The sequence below is a fragment of the Bubalus bubalis genome, chromosome 13 (genome assembly GCF_019923935.1).
Source record: "Bubalus bubalis isolate 160015118507 breed Murrah chromosome 13, NDDB_SH_1, whole genome shotgun sequence".
NCBI classification, from domain to species: domain Eukaryota; kingdom Metazoa; phylum Chordata; class Mammalia; order Artiodactyla; family Bovidae; genus Bubalus; species Bubalus bubalis.
Genome location: NC_059169.1, coordinates 20,248,667 through 20,269,534, shown reverse-complemented (window position 1 = coordinate 20,269,534; position 20,868 = coordinate 20,248,667). Strand labels below are relative to the sequence as shown.

The 20,868-nt window shown below is 43.0% G+C and overlaps 1 protein-coding gene across 7 annotated transcripts in view; it reads right to left on the bottom strand.

The window, feature by feature from the left end:
* LOC102398488 (ATP-binding cassette sub-family C member 4) overlaps positions 1–20,868 on the bottom strand; it is a 171,844-nt gene that overhangs the window by 98,513 nt on the left and 52,463 nt on the right. For all 7 annotated transcript variants that reach the window (XM_045162549.1, XM_045162553.1, XM_045162554.1 and 4 more), the window contains 4 exons: positions 7,149–7,238; positions 5,940–6,103; positions 4,787–4,912; positions 3,047–3,296 (listed from right to left, as the gene is read on the bottom strand). In XM_045162549.1, the coding sequence (XP_045018484.1) occupies positions 3,047–3,296; positions 4,787–4,912; positions 5,940–6,103; positions 7,149–7,238 (630 nt within the window). The remainder of the gene's footprint in view (positions 1–3,046; positions 3,297–4,786; positions 4,913–5,939; positions 6,104–7,148; positions 7,239–20,868) is intronic.

The following is a 20,868-nucleotide window of genomic DNA, read 5'->3' as shown; positions in this document are numbered from 1 at the left end:
TTAGCTAAAGGAAGAGACTGTACCATGTAGTGGCTGCATGGATTTGACTGTTCACTGACTGCATGGCTACAGCCTTACACAGTCTGAGTTCACACAGCAACAAGCAAAAGGTTGTACGTGTATATTACCCAACTAGTCTAGGCAGAAATTAAAATTTTAGCTTAAGAGTGTTACCAAAAAACTCAATATTCAGTGTGTGTCTAGTCAACTAGAAATTCATCACTTTCAAAAATAAAACTGACTCAAAAAAAGGAAAAATTATGCCTTAAATGAAGAATTAAATTTATTGAGCATTTGTCCACAAATAATAGGTCTGAGTGGGGATAGACAGTATAATCTTCCAGAGGTTAAATGAGATTCCAACACATGACCAGCTTGTAAAGGAGCCAAAACTGCTGGCTGCATTTTTTTCCCCAGGGCTCAGGCTGATAAAAAAGCTGGAATTAAATGGCCATTAGAGCCATCAAGTGCAGACCCAGAACAGGTCATGCAGGAAAGTATCAACGTCAGAACTGCAGCCAAAAAGACTGACTTCCCAGTGGCTGGAAAGGGAAAACCTACACAGCTTTCTGAATAATATTAACCTCCGAGACACATTTCATTGGATGTAAAAGACACTGAAGACTTTTGGTACTTTTAAGTTAAGACAAGATATTTATAATCCTATTGCAGTAGCACAATGCCTTTTATTACTAAGAGAAAAATAAAGGCACCACTGCACCCGCTCCAAGGTGCGCAGGCGTGGTGGGTTTCCTTCCTAGGGCTCCCAGACATGACCTGAGTGGAAATCCCGGGAGATGACCACCCAGTCTACTGAGTCCCAGCCTGCAGGAGGCACTGGGGCAGCAGGACTCAATACCACATCTTGTTCTAAACTCTACATGGCCACCACGCCTCCAGCCCATCTGTGATCAAACCCTGCCCAGCTCTGACCACTTGGGTCAGTAAACTCAGCTGACCTTTTCTTCCACTCCTGCTGCCCTTTTGATCTTCTAATTGGGCATGAACACATCCAAGTGAGAGACAAGGAAGAGAAGGAACCAAGTTCTTGTTCTTCTCCTTCCAGGTGACTTGCAAGCCCTAAAACTCAAAGCAGCCCGGGACTTTGAACACACCCAGGGAGTCAGCATCACTCTGCCAGACATGATGCTGGGCAGTGCGGGGCTGGCCGTGCATATAGATGAAGCCCTAGATCCGGGTGAACTAAAGTGCTGGGAGAGGGTCATGGGGCTGCTGGAGGTTCAGCAGCATTTACTTAAATAAAGGACAGAGGAGAAGGTGACCCAGGGGGCCAAAGACAGTGAGCCAAGAGATTCCACCATTCCACATGCCAGAAGGTACGAACAAGGTACTGTTAACACTGGTTTAAAAAAAAAAAAAAAAAAAATCAGGCTTTGGGCAGAATCCTCCTTCTGTCATTTGAAAGCTGCGTGAGGATGGGTGAGCTATTTCACCTGTTACACAGGAACTTGTTTCCTTATCTGTAAAGTAGGGACACTAATGTTTAGCTCATTCAATTGCTGTTGAGATAAAATTAGATGATGTGTTTCAGAGATCCTGGACCACACAGGGAGCCCTGGCAGCAGCAATAACAAAACCACAGCAACACAACACACATGTGAAGCTTCCATCTGGACAGGTCACTGTGTCACTGAGAACATTACTATGGTCCAAATCCATTCCTAAATGTTCTGCTTCAAGATGTGAAAGCAGAAAGAAATTTTATTCAACTGCATGGACCATTCCTTAACAGTGTTGTTAGAAGCCCCATCAGAGAGAAAGATAAACTCAGGGGACCCGAACTGACCTCATATGACTGATTTGTTTTAGGTGCAATGGTTTTTTTATACTACAGAAACTTCATAAAATATCTCCGATTTTATGGCAAGACCAAAAAATAAAATCAAAACCACAGCCAAAGCTAATTTCACTAGAGATCTATTATTGGCCAACCGTCACTGTGGAGACATGGGAACAAAACAAATTAGATGTTTTATAAAGCCCAAAAACTTAAGTTCATGCCCAGGCCACCTCACAGAGCCAATTCATCTTCATTTTTGACTGATTCATAAAAACACAAATCTTTAAATATCTACAGGGTCTTATCTTGGTGATGGAAATTATTTATCTCTGGCAATTTAAAGACACTTTTTAAAAAGAGAGCAGGACAGACTGTGGGTATGTTGACATCACAAGTTCGAAAGGAAGAGGGCAGCTAGTGAGGATTAAGCAGTAACAGAAAAAGGGCAGAGACAAAGAAGCAAATCAAAAGGGGAAGCTCAGAAATCAAGTGAAACATCTATGGAGGAAAGAATCTATTTAGATACAAAGAACTAAGTGAATCTGAGGCCACTCTTCCTGCGCAAGGAGCAGGGACTTCTCAGTAAGTTCCTCCCCTCCTGGACCAGAGAGGTATCCTATTCTCACCAGGACTGAGCACAGTCACTACCTAGTCATTCAAGGCAGCACTGGAGATGCAATCTCTTTGCTTTTCCTACTTTCAAACAACTTAATCATCCTGCAGTCATCAAGAGCCTGTACCCCTGCAACTCATACTACCAGCTATAAGTGAGCAGGGATCATATGATATTTACAATGCACTCTAAATGGCAACCAACTCCAGTATTCTTGCCTGGAGAATTCCGTGGACAGAGGAATCTGGTGGGCTGCTGTCCATGGGGTTGCACAGAGTCAGACACGACTGAAGCGACTTAGCATGCATGCATGCTCTGGAGAAGGAAATGGCAACCCACTCCAGTATTCCTGCTTGGAGAATCCCAGGGACAGAGGAGCCTCGTGGGCTGCTGTCTGTGGGGTCGCACAGAGTCAGACATGACTGAAGTGACGTAGCGGCAGCAGCAGCTATATCAGAAGGCAGGGAAGTACTGAGACATTTTGGAATGACTGCCAGCCTTGGCACTAAGAAAACTAAACCTCAGCTAACTGGAACACATTGACACCAAATAAAAAGAGGCAAAAAAAAAAAAAAAAAAAAAAAAAGACACAAAATCCACCTACAACATAATAAATTTATGTGTCAGCAAACCTTGATTCTTCGGATGCTGACGAATGCCTCTGACACCTTCTCGACGGCCGAAGGGAAGAAGAGGGTGACTGTCAACCGCACAGCCCCATAGAGCGACACGGCCACAAACACACGGCTGGCTGTGATCACGTTGCCAAGGAGCACGTAGGTGGTGAAGGTAATGAAAACGATGATTTTGCTCGCAACAAAAAATGATGCCAAATTCATTCCTCTAAGGTAGGAACTTCTCAGAATCTTGGAAATTTCCTTCCTGGGAAAAAAAAAAGCATAGGAAATAGGTTTTAAAAGAAGCATCCACATCCAAGACATGCATTCAGTGCCCTGTGTGAGTGGTCCCTTTCTAGAGAGTGGACGCAGATTAAGATAATCCATCCCTCACGTCCTGGAGACACTGCATACCCAGGGGCTCTGTGCCGAGATAAGGACCACACACTTCATCACCAACTTCACTCTTCCAACTAAATGGAGTCTTGGTATCACACTATTTTGGGTCATTTAGACAAGGTTTGAACTTTCATTCAACCAGCATTTGTAACAAGTCCTGGGCAGAGTTCTTCACTGATGACAAAAAGACAGAGCCCGTCCCCGCTAGGAGCTCATGAAATCAGAGGAAAGAGAATAAGCAACCCCAAAACTGAGAGACACCAAGACAAGAGATACAAGCAGGGAGCAGAGAAACAAAGAGCAAAGGCATGTTAACTCGGAGCAGTGGCGTCAGGGCAGGTCACAGGGACGAGGAACTTGAGAAGATGAACTGGGGTCAGTCAGGGCTGGCGGAGGCCAGAGAAGAAGGAAGATGGGAGTGTACGCCCAGCAGAGGGAGGGGCGCTCACAAAGGTGCAAAGTGAGAGGTGACGGGAGCAGCCAGAGAATTCTAACTACCCAGTGCTGGAGTACAAACACTCATCAGATATTTAAATGAAAGACAGAAAAAAAAATTCTATAAACATAAAGCAAAGCATAAAAAAATATTTTTATGGCTCTGTTTGGAATAATACTGATTCATAAAGTCTGGCCTGATACATGTACACTCAACCTCTATAATCTCCCCATTTGTGCTATATAAGTTATAGTTTCAGTTTAAATATCATTTTGAATGCTAACATCTTAAATCATTGCTCATTTGGGATGTATGGTATTAAGAAACACTTGTTATTTAATTTCTGTATAAGAAGCATATATATCTATTCCTTTACTCAAAGGACGTCTCTCCTATTCTATTTAACCTTCCTGCCAGGTGTATGGAGAAGGCACTGGCGACCCACTCTTGCCTGGAACATCCCATGGATGGAGGAGCCTGGTGGGCTGCAGTCCATGGGGTCATGCACTGGACAAGGAAACGGCAACCCACTCCAGTGTTCTTGCCTGGAGAATCCCAGGGACGGGGGAGCCTGGTGGGCTGCTGTCTATGGGGTCGCAAAGAGTCGGACACGACTGAGAGACTTGACTTTTACTTTTCACTTTCATGCACTGGAGAAGGAAACGGCAACCCACTCCAGTGTTCTTGCCCGGAGAATCCCAGGGACGGGGGAGCCTGGTGGGCTGCCGTCTATGGGGTCGCACAGAGTCGGACGTGACTGACATGACTTAGCAGCAGCAGCAGCAGCCACATGTCCACATGTATAAATGGTGAACTAAGGAGTATTTAAGTTCACCTTAATCTGAAAACTTGGTAAGACTTCTAAACCACTCAGTAAATATGAAATCAACCAGAAAATACATGTGTGTACAAAAACTTACCTTCTCAAATTGGTGATAAGGTCTGCAAAAGACTTTTCCCAAGCATACATTTTTATTATTCTGATGCCCATTATAACTTCATTCATCGTTCTGATCCTGGTGTCTGTGAAGGCTGCGGTCTTACTCCTAAGGGGACAGACGTGAGAGATGAGCCTTAGTGACCACAGCAAGAATTTCCTTACCGACAGCAGCAGGGGCACAGCCAAGCACCAGGGATCAAATGATTCCCTACAGCTCTCCTAAGCTGACAACACAGGCAGGCCCTACTCAAAGTACAAACGGAGGAAGACTTCAATTAGGGAGTCAACCATTCAGCCCACTTCAAGAAGTAACCTGGAAAACTTACAGAATTGGCTAAGGAAGACCTGAAATGAGTCAGATACAAACCACCTGCCCAAGGAGGTCCTGGTTGGGTAGAGAAGTCAGAAAGACACCCAAATCGAACAGGAAGACAGTGTCAGTGATGTAATAAAATAGGAGTAAAGTGCTGGGGAGCAGAAAAGATGGGGTTGTTAATGGCACTGGGAAAGGAGAGCAAGAAACGCTTCAGAGACCTGGTAGCAATAGAACAGGGCCTCGAAGGATAAGGAACAGCTTTCCACAGCAAAGGTAGGAAATGAAATTCCAAGGACAGAAAAACACAACATGAAAAAGTATACACACACAAAAAAACTTAAACGTGCTTCAAATAGCACAAGATCTCCATCACCTGACAAACTGGACAATGACCCACTTCCAACCCTCTGGGACCTGTTTCAGCTCTAATTTATCACCATTAGGTCCTTCATCACCTGTCTCTTTTCTATCATAAACGCTGCAGGGACCATGGTACTTTACAAAGTCATATTTAAGACTGATCTTGCTCTTTGGGTGCTTATGGTGCTTATAACGTATTAAAAACAAGATACAGACACATACACACCTGAAAATGGCTCTAACACAAGCATAACAAAAATGTATGCATCTGGAACTGGGCCTCTAAGGTTATTACTATTTAACAAAGCTTAAATAACATCATTTAAGGTACATTCTGCTTAAGGACACTCTACTTATTCAGGTATGGTGCCTGGAGGAGCCAGCAAATGACTTCAAGCAGATGGTAGATGTTAATCAATTACACATTAGCAATTTTTTAAACCAGTGTTTGTCTTACCGAAGTAACGAAAACAACTTCCCGATGCAGCTTTGCAAAGGCAGAAGAATAATGAGAACCGCCATCCCAGCAAGACACGATATTCCTATTTCCATCCAGAGCAGGGCGGTCACTACGATAGCCTGCAGTGGCCCTGCCCACAGAAAGTGCAAGAATATCGTTACCTTAAAAGAAAAAAAAAAAAGCCTTCTTAGGACTATACAAAAACAAAACCTATAAGGACACAATTTAAAACAATCTCCTGTCAAAGAACAGATGGGAACCCAAACAGAAATGATCACAGTGGGTTTTACACCTGCTAAAGCAGAAATCTAAGCATCTGACTGAGATGATGCTGTTCCAGGGCAGCACAAGGTCAGCAAAAGGAAATGTCCAGGGAGAAGTTGACCGGCAGCCACGGGAAGATTTCAATTTTGTACACCCAAGAGGTGAGCTCGAGTTTCTCCAAACTCTGTCCACTTCAGAATTCAGTCCTTGTGTCCCCTCCAGCTTCCCGGCACCCCAGGAAAGTCCCCACACCCTCCAGTAATTATTTGTGTATGTACCTCCCTAACAGGTTGCGGCTTCTCCAGGGCAAAACTAAATCCTATGCATCCCTGAAACTGAGTAGGGGCCTCTGTTCATGTTTGATGAATGAATAACTAAAAGAGAGGTGTCTAATGCAATATAGATTTGACTAGAAGCTATAATGCCCTGGGTAATGTGATCTATTCATAAAGTGTAAAAAAAGATTGTAATGGGACAGTATAGAGGAGGTTGCTTCTGGCTAGGGACCACCCAGTTGGCATTATTCCTCATAGGCTCCCTATGCAGCAGGCACTGAACAGGGCACAGGGGAAAGAACAACCCCTACCCACCAAGCCTTCATCACCTCGAAAGGAGGAAGACAGTTCAGGCAGCAAACTGACATCATGTGCCAAGAAGGGCCGTGCCAAGAAGGGCCACGCCAGAAGGACCCCTAACCAAGGGGGACACTAACCAAGCTGGGCAAGATCTCTGCTGCCTATCTATTACTGAAGCATGTTGTACACAACGTCAGAAAAACAAAATTATCATCTACAGGGCAATACACATGATTACATCTAAGTTGCACACAGAAGAAATGAGTTGGATAAAGAGAACCCTGGCTGACCCTAGAACCTGGCATCCTAATAAGCTGAACGCAGTGAGAAGGATGGAAAATGGAAGAGGATCCCTTGGGCAGCTTACCTGATCAAACTTGTTCACATCGTTGGACAACAGGTTGACTATCTGGCCTGTGGTGGTCTTTCCCATGGCCGAGTTACTCAAGCGAAGGGCCTGAAATGAAAGAGAGACAGAATTGGATTTTTGTGGTGATACCAAGTCACTCTTGGAACATAACACAACAGAGCACATTTTGATGGGGTCTTGAGCTATGTCAGGTTAAGGAGTGTGACCCCTGACAGCGGGGCTCTAGGGACCCACGTTTGTCCTTTAGCCCCTCAATGTGGTGACAGCCATGTCCACAAGGACAGCAAACAGCAAAGTCCCCAACCCTGTCTTGTTTTTGTTTGGATGAATTTGGACATGGGCAAAATATAAACAGATATATTAAAAGGTTCCTATTTACCTTTTAAAGTCAATTTTACATACAAATAAATGGTAATTTTCATGCAGAAAACATGTATTTTGAAGAAGTAGATAATTGATCCCTAATTTTAACAACTAAAAGAAGGCAGAACTGCACACCAACTCTGACTTTAAACTGATCATCAAAGGGGGGAAAAAAAAATCCACCTAATTGGAACTGATGGACCAAAAGGCTGGTTTTGGAACAAAAGTTAACATGAAGCAATTATAACACGGCAGCCAACACAGAAATCAAGAATCGGTCACAAGAGAATCACTCAGATGCTACACAGGATAAAAAAAAACAGAACATGATGCAACAGTATTATTAATGAGGAAGACATGACTTACAAGCAAATCTGCCCAGATTTATGCTTCCAACCATGAAAGAATAATGGGTACTGGACTTGCCCTCCACTGCAAAACTATGAAGTTGGACAAAATATACAAAGCACCTGTTTTCAGGCCGTGAAAGATGAGCACTGCAGGACTGTGACCCCCCGGGAAGAAGTGTGCCCTGTGGCTGGCCTGTTTTCTACCTGGGGGTAGATTGTGCCCAAGCAGAGTTAAAGTGTCACTGAACTGAAGAAGAAGAAATGGATGTTGTAAATTGCAGAAATGGCTGTAATTTGGGCAGGAAGAGCAGAGGTTAAGCCCAGAACATCTTGTGGGGATTTCCCAAAGGACTTTTCGCAAACATCACTGTATGTGAACAGAGGCAGACTCCACGGGGCCTCGGTGAGGTCACTCAGTGCCAGGAGACTGCAGATTCTACCCAAAAAGAAAGAGATCTTCCTAATAAACAGCTCAGACATCCACTTCAGCTGTCAGGAAGGACATGACTTACACACTAGAGTAAGAACCATGTACTTGGACTAAGTTCAAAATGGAAATAACTGCCCCAGACAGACTAACAGAACCAATCTAACAGGTATTCCATATCAGAACAAAACCCAGTTATCATCTAATCCAAGGCTTGCTGTTTTTTAGTTACTCTGCTGTGCCCGACTCTTTACAACGTCTGTCCATGAGATTTTCCAGGCCCACCAAATAAAACATAATTCTCAACTTCTAGGTACTGTTGTTTTTTCTTTGGTCCACACACTGCTGCCCATTAATTATAAAAAATTAATCTTCAGTTCCAATAAAGTGTGTTCATGTGTGCTCAGTTGCATCAATCGTGTCTGACTCTTTGCAACCCTATGGACTGTAGCCTGTCAGGCTCCTCTTTCCAAGGAATTCTCCAGGCAAGAATACTGAAGAGGGTTGCCATTCCCTTCTCCAGGGGTCTTTCCGACCCAGGGATCGAACCCAGGGATCAAACTCGCGTCTATAGGTTATAGTAAAAACAGTTCACATCCAGTTTAGAGAAAACAACATACAAATTAATGCTATTATTTTAGTTCTATATTTACTTAGCATATTACAATGGGATATTATCAATGTTTGGTTAAATTTGTTTTCCTTGTGGAAGCAATAGTTCTACCATGAGAACAATAAAAGGAAAATAAACTGGATCAAATCTGCTCTATAAGTCAGACCCTAAATTAGTTAAGTTAATTAATAAATTATTAACTTTTAATAAATCAAGGACGTCTAAATATTGATTAACAATTATAAAAGCCTACCAATTTTTTTAAGGGACAAAGAACATGTACAGGAAATTCACTACAAAAGAAACACAGAACATTAATGAAAATTTGCTAATAATCAAATATACTCAAAATATGACATCTAAGTTTGGCAGCGGTGTAGGAACATCTCATATCATCAAGGAGAATATAAGCAGTTAACTCTGGAAGGAAACCTAGCATATCAAAAGCTTTCCAATGCACACACCCTGAGAAATTAAGGATGTCTCGAAAGGTTTGGCTTTAATCAGGTTCATTTGCACTGCTATTTGTTAATATATAAATCTGGAAACGATCTAAATGTCAAATTACTAAAAATTAGAAAGCAATCTAAATATCTAATTACTGATTATGCTAGAATCTGCATGGCCATTAAGAACAATACTACGAATTATGGAGTATTCATTCCATCGAAGCAGGAATCCATTTATGGGGAGGTGGAGGGTAGGGAGTAGAGAAATTACATATGGGACAATTAAGAGAACTCTATGATGAAAGTGAAAGAGGAGAGTGAAAAAGTTGGCTTTTCTGAAAACATTCAGAAAACTAAAATCATGGCATCCGGTCCCATCCCTTCATGGCAAATAGATGGGGAAACAGTGGAAACAGTGGCTGACTTTATCTTTCTGGAGTCCAGAATCACTGCAGATTGTGATTGCAGCCATGAAATTAAAAGACGCTTAGTCCTTGGAAGGAAAGTTATGACCAACCTAGATAGCATATTCAAAAGCAGAGACATTACTTTGCCAACAAAGGTCCGTCTAGTCAAGGCTATGGTTTTTCCTGTGGTCATGTATGGATGTGAGAGTTGGACTGTGAAGAAGGCTGAGCGCCGAAGAATTGATGCTTTTGAACTGTGGTGTTGGAGAAGACTCTTGAGAGTCCCTTGGATTGCAAGGAGATCCAACCGGTCCATCCTAAAGGAGATCAGTCCTGGGTGTTCATTGGTAGGACTGATGTTTAAGCTGAAACTCCTATATTTTGGCCACCTAATGCAAAGAGCTGACAAGACCCTGATGCTGGGAAACAGTGAAGGTGGGAGAAGTGGACGACAGAGGATGAGATGGTTGGATGGCATCACCAACTCAACAGACATGGGTTTGGGTGAACTCCGGGAGTTGGTGATGGATAGGGAGGCCTGGTGTGCTGAGGTTCATGGGGTTGCAGAGAGTCGGACATGACTGAGTGACTGAACTGAACTGATAATCTAGGCCAAAACATAAATTTTGTTCAACTTTTTAAAAAATATAGTGCAAAAAATATCAGTCATTTCATTTGAAAAATAAACAATGTTTCCTTTCTCAACTGTTTTGAATTAGATGTGAAACTCCATAACCCACATATGGACACACAAATACCACCAAAGGAGCAGAGAAAAGAATGTTCTCTGCACATGAATTGAGTTTTCCAGACTAGTGAGAAGTATTAACCCTTTAAGAATCCAATGTTCATTTGAACAGCATCTTCCCCCAAACCCTGCTGCAGTCGGCCTTTAAAACCAAAGACGAGAACTCAGTTCACCATCTTAATGCTGCACTCTCCTCATCGCCAGTAAGACTTATATCCAGTGCCAATGACCCTCAGTGCATAGAAGCGCTTCTATCCCACGGAATGTTCCAAACGGCCATGCTTTTTGGGTTTTACATACATTATAATTCTATCTTTTCCCCTGCCATCAGGTTATCCCTTCAACTGACTAGCTCACCATTACCTACTGCTATTTCTAAACTAGGTTCTGGCATCGTAATATAAGTGAATCAATGTAGCAGATTCCGAGTAAGCATCTAAAGGACTCAGAAAGCAGACTCAGGCTCTCATCACTTATTTTGCATTTGACTTATTTCCTGGTTCATGGCCCTGCCCCCCAGAATTGATAATGGGAATTATTCCAACAGGCAACTAGGGTAAGCATATGTTTAGCTCCCCTGAAACAGAATACTGCTGTATTTTTCCCCGAGTGTTGCCTAGAGTTGCTTAGTAATACTGTCATACCTGCTTACATGATTACATAATCTAAAGCCATTCATCTCTGCTTTTGAGGAGAGGACGCAGAAACTGCCTAATGTCTTCCACCAGCATGAACATAATGAGTGACTATTAAACTAATGAGACTGCCATAAAACTAATCACATTGCCTCTATGGTTGTGTAGAGAAAAAAAACTCACTGCAGGAAATAAAAAAAAAAGTCAATACAAGATCAACCACATCTGGCAACTCCCCTGCCTTTTTCTTGTTGCTGGCCTGATTTTCCATGGCTGGCACCCAAGCCAGCACAACCTACTCAGCTCTCTGCAAGCTTTGAAGGATGTGGCAGTTAGCTCCTGCAAGTACCATTAGCTGTCGTCTAAATCCACAACACCTACTGGAGGCACCAGAACGCCACGTATACAGAGCTGACAAGTGACCCTCTGAGCATGAGAACCAAAATGTGGACTCCAAGCAACCCGGGCTCTCCTGGTGGCTCAAAAAGTAATCCTGCAATGCAGGAGACGCAGGTTCCATCCCAGAGCTGGGAAGATCTCCTGGTAGAAGGGAATGGCAGCCCACTCCAGTATTCCTGCCTGGAAAATCCCATGGACAGAGGAGCCTGGTGGGCTACAGTCCATGAGGTCGCAAACAGCCGGACACAACTGGGCAACTAACACTTTACTTTAAGCGCCACTGGTGGGTGGAAGCCCCTGATAGCCACTGTGAGGTCAGGCTAAGGACGTGAACCCCTCAGGAGGAGTTGCATATTCTCAGACCTCATCCTCTCCAAGGGCTTTGAGTCACTGAGATGATATCCTGGGAACTGCCCTGCCCCCGGCCTGGGATCAGGGAACTTTTGTGGCAATGGGGCAAAGCTCACACCTGGACACACCCCTCCTAGAGCTACAAAATACAAAGAAACTATATGGGACTAAAAGTAACTGTGCTCATGTGCAGTTGGGGCAAATTCTGGACCAAAAGATACAAAAAAGACAAAAAGAACCAACTGCCATTTCTGAAGAGCTGGGACCTAAACCAAAGGTGTGGCAAAAACCGAGTGCCCCCCTCCCCCACACTCAATACCACAAAAGGATAGGCAAAACCCCTAAACTACCTCTCCAGCCCAATCCCTGATCCACCACAACCCTCACCGCATATAAGGAATGAGCTTGCCCTCCTCACTTGGGGAGACAACAAGAGAGCCTGTTTTACCTCCTACACCCAGTGCAGGAGCCCCAGTGCAACCTTGCCTGAATTTCTTTTGGGTTCTCTAGGCAATTTCCCTCTACTTGGGGAAGACCAAGAACCCTGGTCGGTATCAAGGTGAGCTAGGGCAACAGAAAGGAGGAAAACCACAGAAAGGGTGGAAAACTCCACAATAAAGAGAAAGGAGATCCAAGAACATGCATAAATATACATTTAGGGCTCAGCAAGAGAAGAATCTTAATGAGAATACAAATCAACTGTGACCTCAAAAGGAGGAAGGGGAGACTTCTATCAACATTTTTCTTTAATGAATCATGTTTCCCTACATCTAAAAAGTAATAATCTATCTTCTCAAATGGAATGCTCAGTGGTAAGAATTTAAAAGTGAGGTCATATGCTGTCTTTTACAGCAACTAAACTCAGAACCATTTTTCCAATTATTTTATTGTTAGTATGCTTCCTTTCAGATCAAAAGAATACAAGGGGAAAACAACATACCCACTCTAAACTCACTGAGGATAAATAATTTCACTGAGAATTTGTCAAAATGATAATATTTTGTAAGAGTTTTTTCTTTTTCCTAATGTTTTCTACGTAGCAAAGTGTTGAATTTGATTGAGGACAAGCAATAAACCTAAAGTAACCAACGGTGCTCGCTTTTATAATGTCACAGAACTAGTTGCATTACCCTTCCCTTAGACGTCACCTTGGAAGCTTTCAGAAAGTGCAATCTGTGCAGCAGAAAACAAAAACAAAATGACAGAAGTAGGAGATGCTCCCTAAATAATGTTTTCAATATACAGTTTTACAACCAAACATACCGAGAGCAGCTATGCCTTAATTTCTCTTACTGATGCAAATGAAGGAATTACGAGAAAAATGTAAGAGCAAAAGCTCCTCCTAGAAAGCCATCTTTACACACTCTACCCAGTTCCATGTCCCTAAATCCAACCTTTTCCCACTCACTGGAGTGGAGCATATAAAATATCAGGCAGTACCCAGAGCTGTAAATTCCCAGAGGTCACAAGCGAAGAAAACGGCCCGGTTAGTTCAGCTAATGAGTCCCAGAGGAAGCAGGGGATGAAGGCTTCAAAACAGAACCAAGGCAGAGCCGATTGCCCAGAATGGCACCCAGAGAGGATGCAGTTCTCTTTGAAATTCCTTCGTCTTCCTCCATAACTAACTCAAAGTCATCACCACAGCTGAGGGCCTGGGTGAACAGTAAATTGTTTCCAATGAATACTGAGTACATGTATGACCTCTGCCTTTTCAAAAAAAGCTAACCTAGCTTTGAGGACAAAGTGATAAGCCAGCCACCCAAGGATGACTCCTATACGATTCCACATATGTGAGTTTCCTCGAACAGACAAATACACTGAAGACAGAAAGTAAAATGGAAAGCTGCCACTCACGAGGCAGAGACCTGATGACGCACGGTGGTGGTGATGCCTGCACAACACTGTGAATGCACTTAACACCACTGACTCAATTGTAGACTTGAAAATGGCAAACCTAGTCAATTTTCTGTTTTTGACTGTTTGAAACAATTTAAAAAACAATGACCTTTGAAAACCAAAATGAAAATAACCACCAATCAAAAACTGTAAACGCAGTGAAATATTTTAAAGACTGGAGACGTGAAAACACAGGTAGACAAAAAAATTAGAATGTTTAAAAATAGGTATGAGTCATGATTGCAGCACAAGCCCCAGGGAAAGGAAGAAGAATATACATGCTGTTCGTTCCTTTTCCAGGGAGACACCACATCTCCACCAGCCCAACCTGGTCTGTTGTTCCCTTCACCATTACCCAGTACAAAGTTTCCAAAACTTTTTCCATGGTGAAGAATCCCTGGGGCACAGATTAAACAATATAGATTTCCAGGCCCCTTCATTAAAAAATGCTAAGGGAGGGACTTCCCTGGTCCAGTGGCTAAGACTCCATGCTCCCAATGCAGGGGGCCTGGGTTCAACCCCTGGTCAGGGAACTAAGATCCCATACACCATAAGATGCAGGCTGGAGGGAGAAGGAGTAGGCGGGCTATATGGAAAGAGTAGCATGGAAACTTACATTACCATATGTAAAAGTAACCAATGGGAATTTGCTTTGGGGGGGGGGGGGGGGGCCGGGGGGGGGGGGTGGAATTCAAACCTAGAGGGGTGGGATAGGGAGGGAGGTGGGAAATATGTTCAAGTGGGAGGTGCACTGCTAAGTCACTTCATTTGTGTCTGACTGTAGCCTGCCAGGCTCCTTCTTCCATGGAATTTTCCAGGCAAGGATACTGGAGTGGGTTGCCATTTCCTTCTCAAGGGGATCTTCCCAACCCAGGGATCAAACCTGGGTCTCCCACACCGCAGGCAGACTCTTTACAGGGATCAAACCTGGGTCTCCCACACCGCAGGCAGACTCTTTACCATCTGAGCCACCAGGGAAGCCTGAGATTTAGAAACCCACCTCTTAAAACAGAGATACTCTAGACTTGTCTTGGAAAAGACAAATAGCTCAGTTGGTAAAGAATCCACCTGCAATGCAGGAGACCCCAGTTCAATTCCTGGGTTGGGAAGATCTGCTGGAGAAGGTATAGGCTAGCCACTCAAGTATTCTTGGGCTTCCCTAGAGGCTCAGGTGGTAACGAATCTGCCTGCAATGCGGGAGACCTGGGTTCAATCCCTGGGTTGGGAAGATACCCTGGAGAAAGGAAAGGCTACCTACTCCAGTATTCTGGCCTGGAGAATTCCATGGACTGTACAGTCCATGGGGTCACAAAGAGTCGGACATGACTGAGCGACTTTAACTTTGACTTTCAAAGCCTAAGAGGGCTTCCCTGATGGGTCATATGGTGAAGAATCTGCCTACAATGAAGGGAGATGCAGGAGACCTGGGTTTGATCCCTGGGTAGGGAAGATCCCCACCTGGAATAGGAAATGGCAACCCACTCCAGTATTCTTGTCTGGAGAATCCCAAGGATAGAGGAGCCCAGCCAGCTATAGCCCACGGGGTTGCAAACAGTCAGACACAGCTGAGTACACACAGCACAGCACATACCCAAAACTTAGGAGTTTATTTACATTAACTTTTGATGGAAGGGTATAGGAATTTTGTTGTTGCTGAGGAATTTTTGAAAGAAAGCAGGAATTACCAATTAGCTTTCCAGACTGGTTACCTAGTAAAAACCTATTACTCCCCATTACGCACAGCCCACCTCCAGGGGTACACATATTGTCACTATGGGACTGGCACAGCTCAAGTGGAACAGTGTGCCACCAAACTCGGTCTCCCAAACAACTGCAACAAAATAAATCCTGTCTGAAGATAACTTTGGCATATGCAGCCAAAAAAAAAACATGGATCAAAAAGACATTCCCTGTAAGGCCATGAACACAAACATCTTTCACCCTAAGCCTAGTGAACACAGTGAGTCCATTCGACCATGAATGTAGCTAGTGAGGAGGTAAAGGGAAGTCAATACAGTGACTCAGAAACAACACTAGCCGTATATATAAAGACAGTAACTATATTAATATGTGTGACTGGATAAAGACTGGAAAAGAATCTACAAAAATGATGCCTGCCCTTATAGGATGGTGGTGTTTGGGGTATTTCCTCCCAAATTTTGGAATAATGGTAAGCAAACCAGTGATGCTTATGAAACAGCTGAAGTTTCAAGGCAGACTGCCTTTGTGGATTCCTATCAGAACTAGGATTTCCTAACCAACACTTTTCTCCCCTTCTATAATAAACCTCTGAGAGCTGAATCCTTTCTTTTCTCCATCTCTCATGAATATTATAATGCATTAGAAGGTCCACAACTAATTCATTTTGCTATTTTGTCTAACATGTACTGTACTACATCAGTTCACATATGAGATTAAATAAGACATTATTTTTTTCTTTCAATGACCCACCACTCTCACTAAACTCTTCACTAAATGGGCAAAACAGTAAGAATGAAATGAAGGAATGAATAGCCAGACGTGATGTCCTTTCCAATCATTTTTTCAGCTGACTCACAACTTCACATGTACCCACACACAATAGCCTTCATCGCATTTTCCTAAATCACTGCTTTGATCATTTACTACCTTAATCAAAATTTCCAAGCGTTCCCCTTTACCAACTCAGTAACTCCAACAGCCTTAAGCTCATGATCAAGACTCTGGTCCCAATATTCCTTTCTAGATGTATGTTGGAGCCTCGTGCTATGCCAACTGTGCTTCTACAATTCTCTGAATAAATCATTTTGGCTTTCTACTGCAACACTGCTCCATGCATGGACTGCCACGCTGCAGGCATACACATTGACACAGAATAACAGACACGCACACATCACTCCACCCTTCGAAGGGGTCCTCTCCTGAACCATTAAGTCTGTACACTTGAGTACCACTTAACACCCATATTTGTATTCCATCTAATTGTAGGTATTCTAGCCTTCTGGAACTGAGTGCCAGTAATGAAGACAACAGGAACGTGTGAACACTAAGCTAAATGCCAGGCACTACGTTAAACGCTTTACACAGATTGGCTCATTTAATCCTCTCCACAACCTTCAGAGTTGGGTACTATTACAAATGAGGAAATGTAGACATAGAGCAGTTGGCCTAAGGCTAATGTCTACAAAGAGGAAAACTGTGATTCATACAAAAGCACTCAAACTACAGAGTCCTGTTGTGTGTATGACCCTCCACCCTCCTAAACTGAATACTTGATTCTGTAACAGGTGCTCTGCAAAACCAGTGCTCACAAAAACCCCAATGAAGCATATATTTTCTCCTACAGTGTTTAAACTCAGGACACTGAGGCTCTGGGAAGTGGGTTCACTCACTCACAGTTCAGCAGACAGCGAAATCAAGACTGGATCTCGGGTCTGACTGCGCTCAGAGTCTACGCTCCCAGTCTCTCTCCTATCTGACCTGCCACACTGTCGTCTAGCAAGTACTTGTCCACCTGATTCAAGAACCTGATCACTCAGTGCACAGGAGATTCCCAGCTTAGAATCTGAGCCACGGAAGAACTACAGAATGGCCACCATCCATCAGGATTATAGCTGCAATTTCAAAAGGGCATCTCCACTGAGAAAGGTTAAACATCTAATCCACATGCTACTGCAATGTATTAGAAGATCTTGGTTATAAGACACAAGAAAGAAATTAAGCTAAAAATGCATTTGAGGCCTATCACTATCACCTGGTACCTTTTAAAACTCCCCCATGCAAAAAAAAAAAAAAAAAAAAAAAAAAAAAAAAACAAAAAAAAAACAAAACACTGCTATCCCAGTGGTTAAGACTCCATGATTAACTAAGATCCCACAGTTCATGTGGCGAGAAATAAATAAAATCTGCTCCTCTCTCCACCGCCAAGCCATTAAAATGGATTTCCACAGAGAGGGCTCAGGTATCCGTGTTTTTAAATTTTCATGAATCTACAGTGCAGCAGTTTGGGAACCGCAGAGCTAAGTGTTCCCTTCCAGTTTGCACTGCACCCCACATAGCAAGTTACCAGGTAGTATGCAATTGATACCTTTTATTCTCAAGCAACAGAAACATATCCTTTGAACAAAGGAGTTTAAACCAAACAGCCTCTCCTTGCTTAACCTGCTTTGCTCAATTTCCTGCCCACAGAAAAGTAAACCCTCACCCAGAGGCTCCTTGATGAGATTAACTCTTCACAAAATGTGATTTTATATCAGCAATAAAGGCGGAAAATATTTTTTAAACTGCTAAACAGTGCAAGAAACATTACTAGCACATTCTAATTTTGTCTGGAAGTTAGAAAATACCATTAGAAGAGAAAGTCCAAACAAGGTATCAGATGCTGTAAGAGAGTCATTCTATTTTCATAAATACCACACTGTCTCACTTGAACAATACTCAACATCCTGGTCTCTTAGAAATATAACTGCAAACTCGTCAGCAAGATATTAGATTGACCATAAGAAATCGCTGTTTCATAACAGCAAATCAGTTGAATATCTGTCATTCCATGTGTAAAATAAACATTAGTCATTCAGTCGTGTCCAACTCTTTGTGATCCCATGGACTGTAGGCCTCCAGGCTCCTCTGTCCATGGAATTCTCCAGGCAAGAATACTGGAGTGGGTTCCCATTCCCTTCTCTAGGGGATCTTCCCAACCCAAGGATCAAATCCAGGTCTCCTGCATTAAAGGCAGATTCTTTACTGTCTGAGCCACGAGGGAAGCCCCAAGTCCAGGCCAAATTTAAAGCAATATAGTGTCTGTACTGAAACAGAATTGTTTTAAATAAAAGACAAAAGTTCTGGGAACTATGAACATGGTATCACGTGGCTGATTCAGCAACAAAGCTTTCTATCATGTTCTTTCCACAATCCAAGGCGCAAACTCAGAGAGATGAAAACAGGAAGGGTGGATGAAGAGGGAGGTGCTGCAGGGGGGGAAATCTTCCCTTCCCATACTTAGCACACTTGGTACACAGGTTGTTTTTAAAGTCAGGCTCCATTTATCCAGAGGAGTTTGCAAGTTTGACCACTCCTGGCACCCTGGAAGGGCTCCTACTTCCAGTTCAGGCTCCAGGAGAAAGGATGCCTGCTGTCCTGATCACTGATCTTAAAACATAACTGAACAAGTGTCTGCAAAAGAGATGGGAAATGATCCGGAGAAGGAAGAGGTCTTAAGAGACAGGATTAAAGGAAAGAGAAAGAGTCCTTCACTCAGATAGATGATGGTTACCTGAAACCATGAAATAGAAATGGTGTGGATACAAGGAGCATGTAAGTCCCCCCAAATTACAAACTTCTGTAACTAGAACTACATTGCTTAGATGAAAACTGAAAACGGATCTAAGGTAAGTAAGAATATTTCTTTAAGCAGGATGCTAATGTATAGAAACAACCTCTCTGAGTTGTACTGTATGAATATCAGTAGTCATACTCTATGGTCACTACGAAGGTGAATTAGGGCTTCATTGGTGGATCAGCGGTCAAGAATCTACCTGTCAATGCAGGAGATTTCGATCCGTGGGTCAGGAAGATCCCCTGGAGAAGGAAATGGCAACCCACTGCAGTATTCTTGCATGGGAAATCACACAGACAGAGGAGCCTGGCGGGCTACAGTCCATGGGGTCATAAAGAGTCGGACAGGACTTAGCAACTAAGCAACAACACGAACCCAAGTGAATACTAATTGTTCCTAAGGGAACTATAGGGCTAGGGTTCTGGCCAGCCTTTGGTAAAAACATCTTCATCAACTACTCAACACTTAGATGACCTTCTTTTATGTATGTTTCTATTTAGCCTTATTTAATCGCCATTGGTAATTCACAAACACTGGCCTCACACAAACACAGCCAGCAGCACCAGAACACTACCTGAACCAAGCTCACCTCCACACATATTTCCCCGTAAGACACATCACAGTCCTCTGCTTAGGAACACCAGACAACACTTCAGCACTCTTAAGCTCCCCTGAGAAGAACAAAAACACGAAAAGCAAGGCACCAAGCAGACCAAGAAAAAGCCATCTGTTCCACAGTATGAAAGCAGAAATACATTCCACCCCACTGGGAATATGCATGTCAGATGACAAGAAACTTAAGGGACTGTATGAACATGGGCAGAAGACCAGGAAAGTATCCCAATTTTTTTAATGATTTTTAGAATTATAAGTAAATTTTAGAATGATTTTTAGAATTACACATAAATTTTAGCAAGTAGGCAAATTTCCAAATACAGAATCTATGAGTATTCAGGAATACTGTTGTTTTTCAAACACTACATCAAGTACCCCCATGGACTGTACCCCAAGGACTGTAGCCTGCCAGGCTTCTCTGTCCATGGGATTTCCCAGGCAAGAATATTGAAGTGGGTTGTCATTTCTTCTTCACGGAATCTTCCCTACCCAGGAACTGAACCCATGTCTCCTATAGTGGCAGGTGGGTTCTTTACCATGGAGCCACCAGGAAAGCCCTACAGATCTACAACAAAAGATAAAGGCAAATTGGGATGTTTGCAGGGAATCAAGTCATCTTAGAAGCTGAAACAACGAATGACGAATCTCTCCTGCAAACCACCCTTTGGGTAACAAACACTAAAGAGAATTAGGATGAGATATCAGTCACATTAAGAAGTCTGACAGGTCAGATTTTTTTTTTAAATATTTCTTTAATTTCATTTACTTTATTTTTGCCATAGTTTTCCATTTTCTGAAGTTGGAAGGGGAGGGGAAAATTGCTCAAGACAGAGTCTTTCTAACTAATAAATGTTCTTACAATTAAAAAAAAAAAAAAAAAAAAAAAGAAGTCTGGCAAACTGATCAGATTCTGCAGGTAAATCTGCCCTGGGTAACAGGCAGCAGAGAACACTCAGTGACCTCCCTGACTATCTGCTCTGGCTTTACCTGGCATTGGGAGCACACCATCCCATTATCAGGACTCACCGTGGGAGAGCATGCTTCTTAAAATCTCTGTGCCATATGACAAGACCATCCTGATTAGTGACACTGTCATGCTGCCTGCCCCATGTCTGAACATCCATAGCATTCAGGCATGAAGACAAGGACA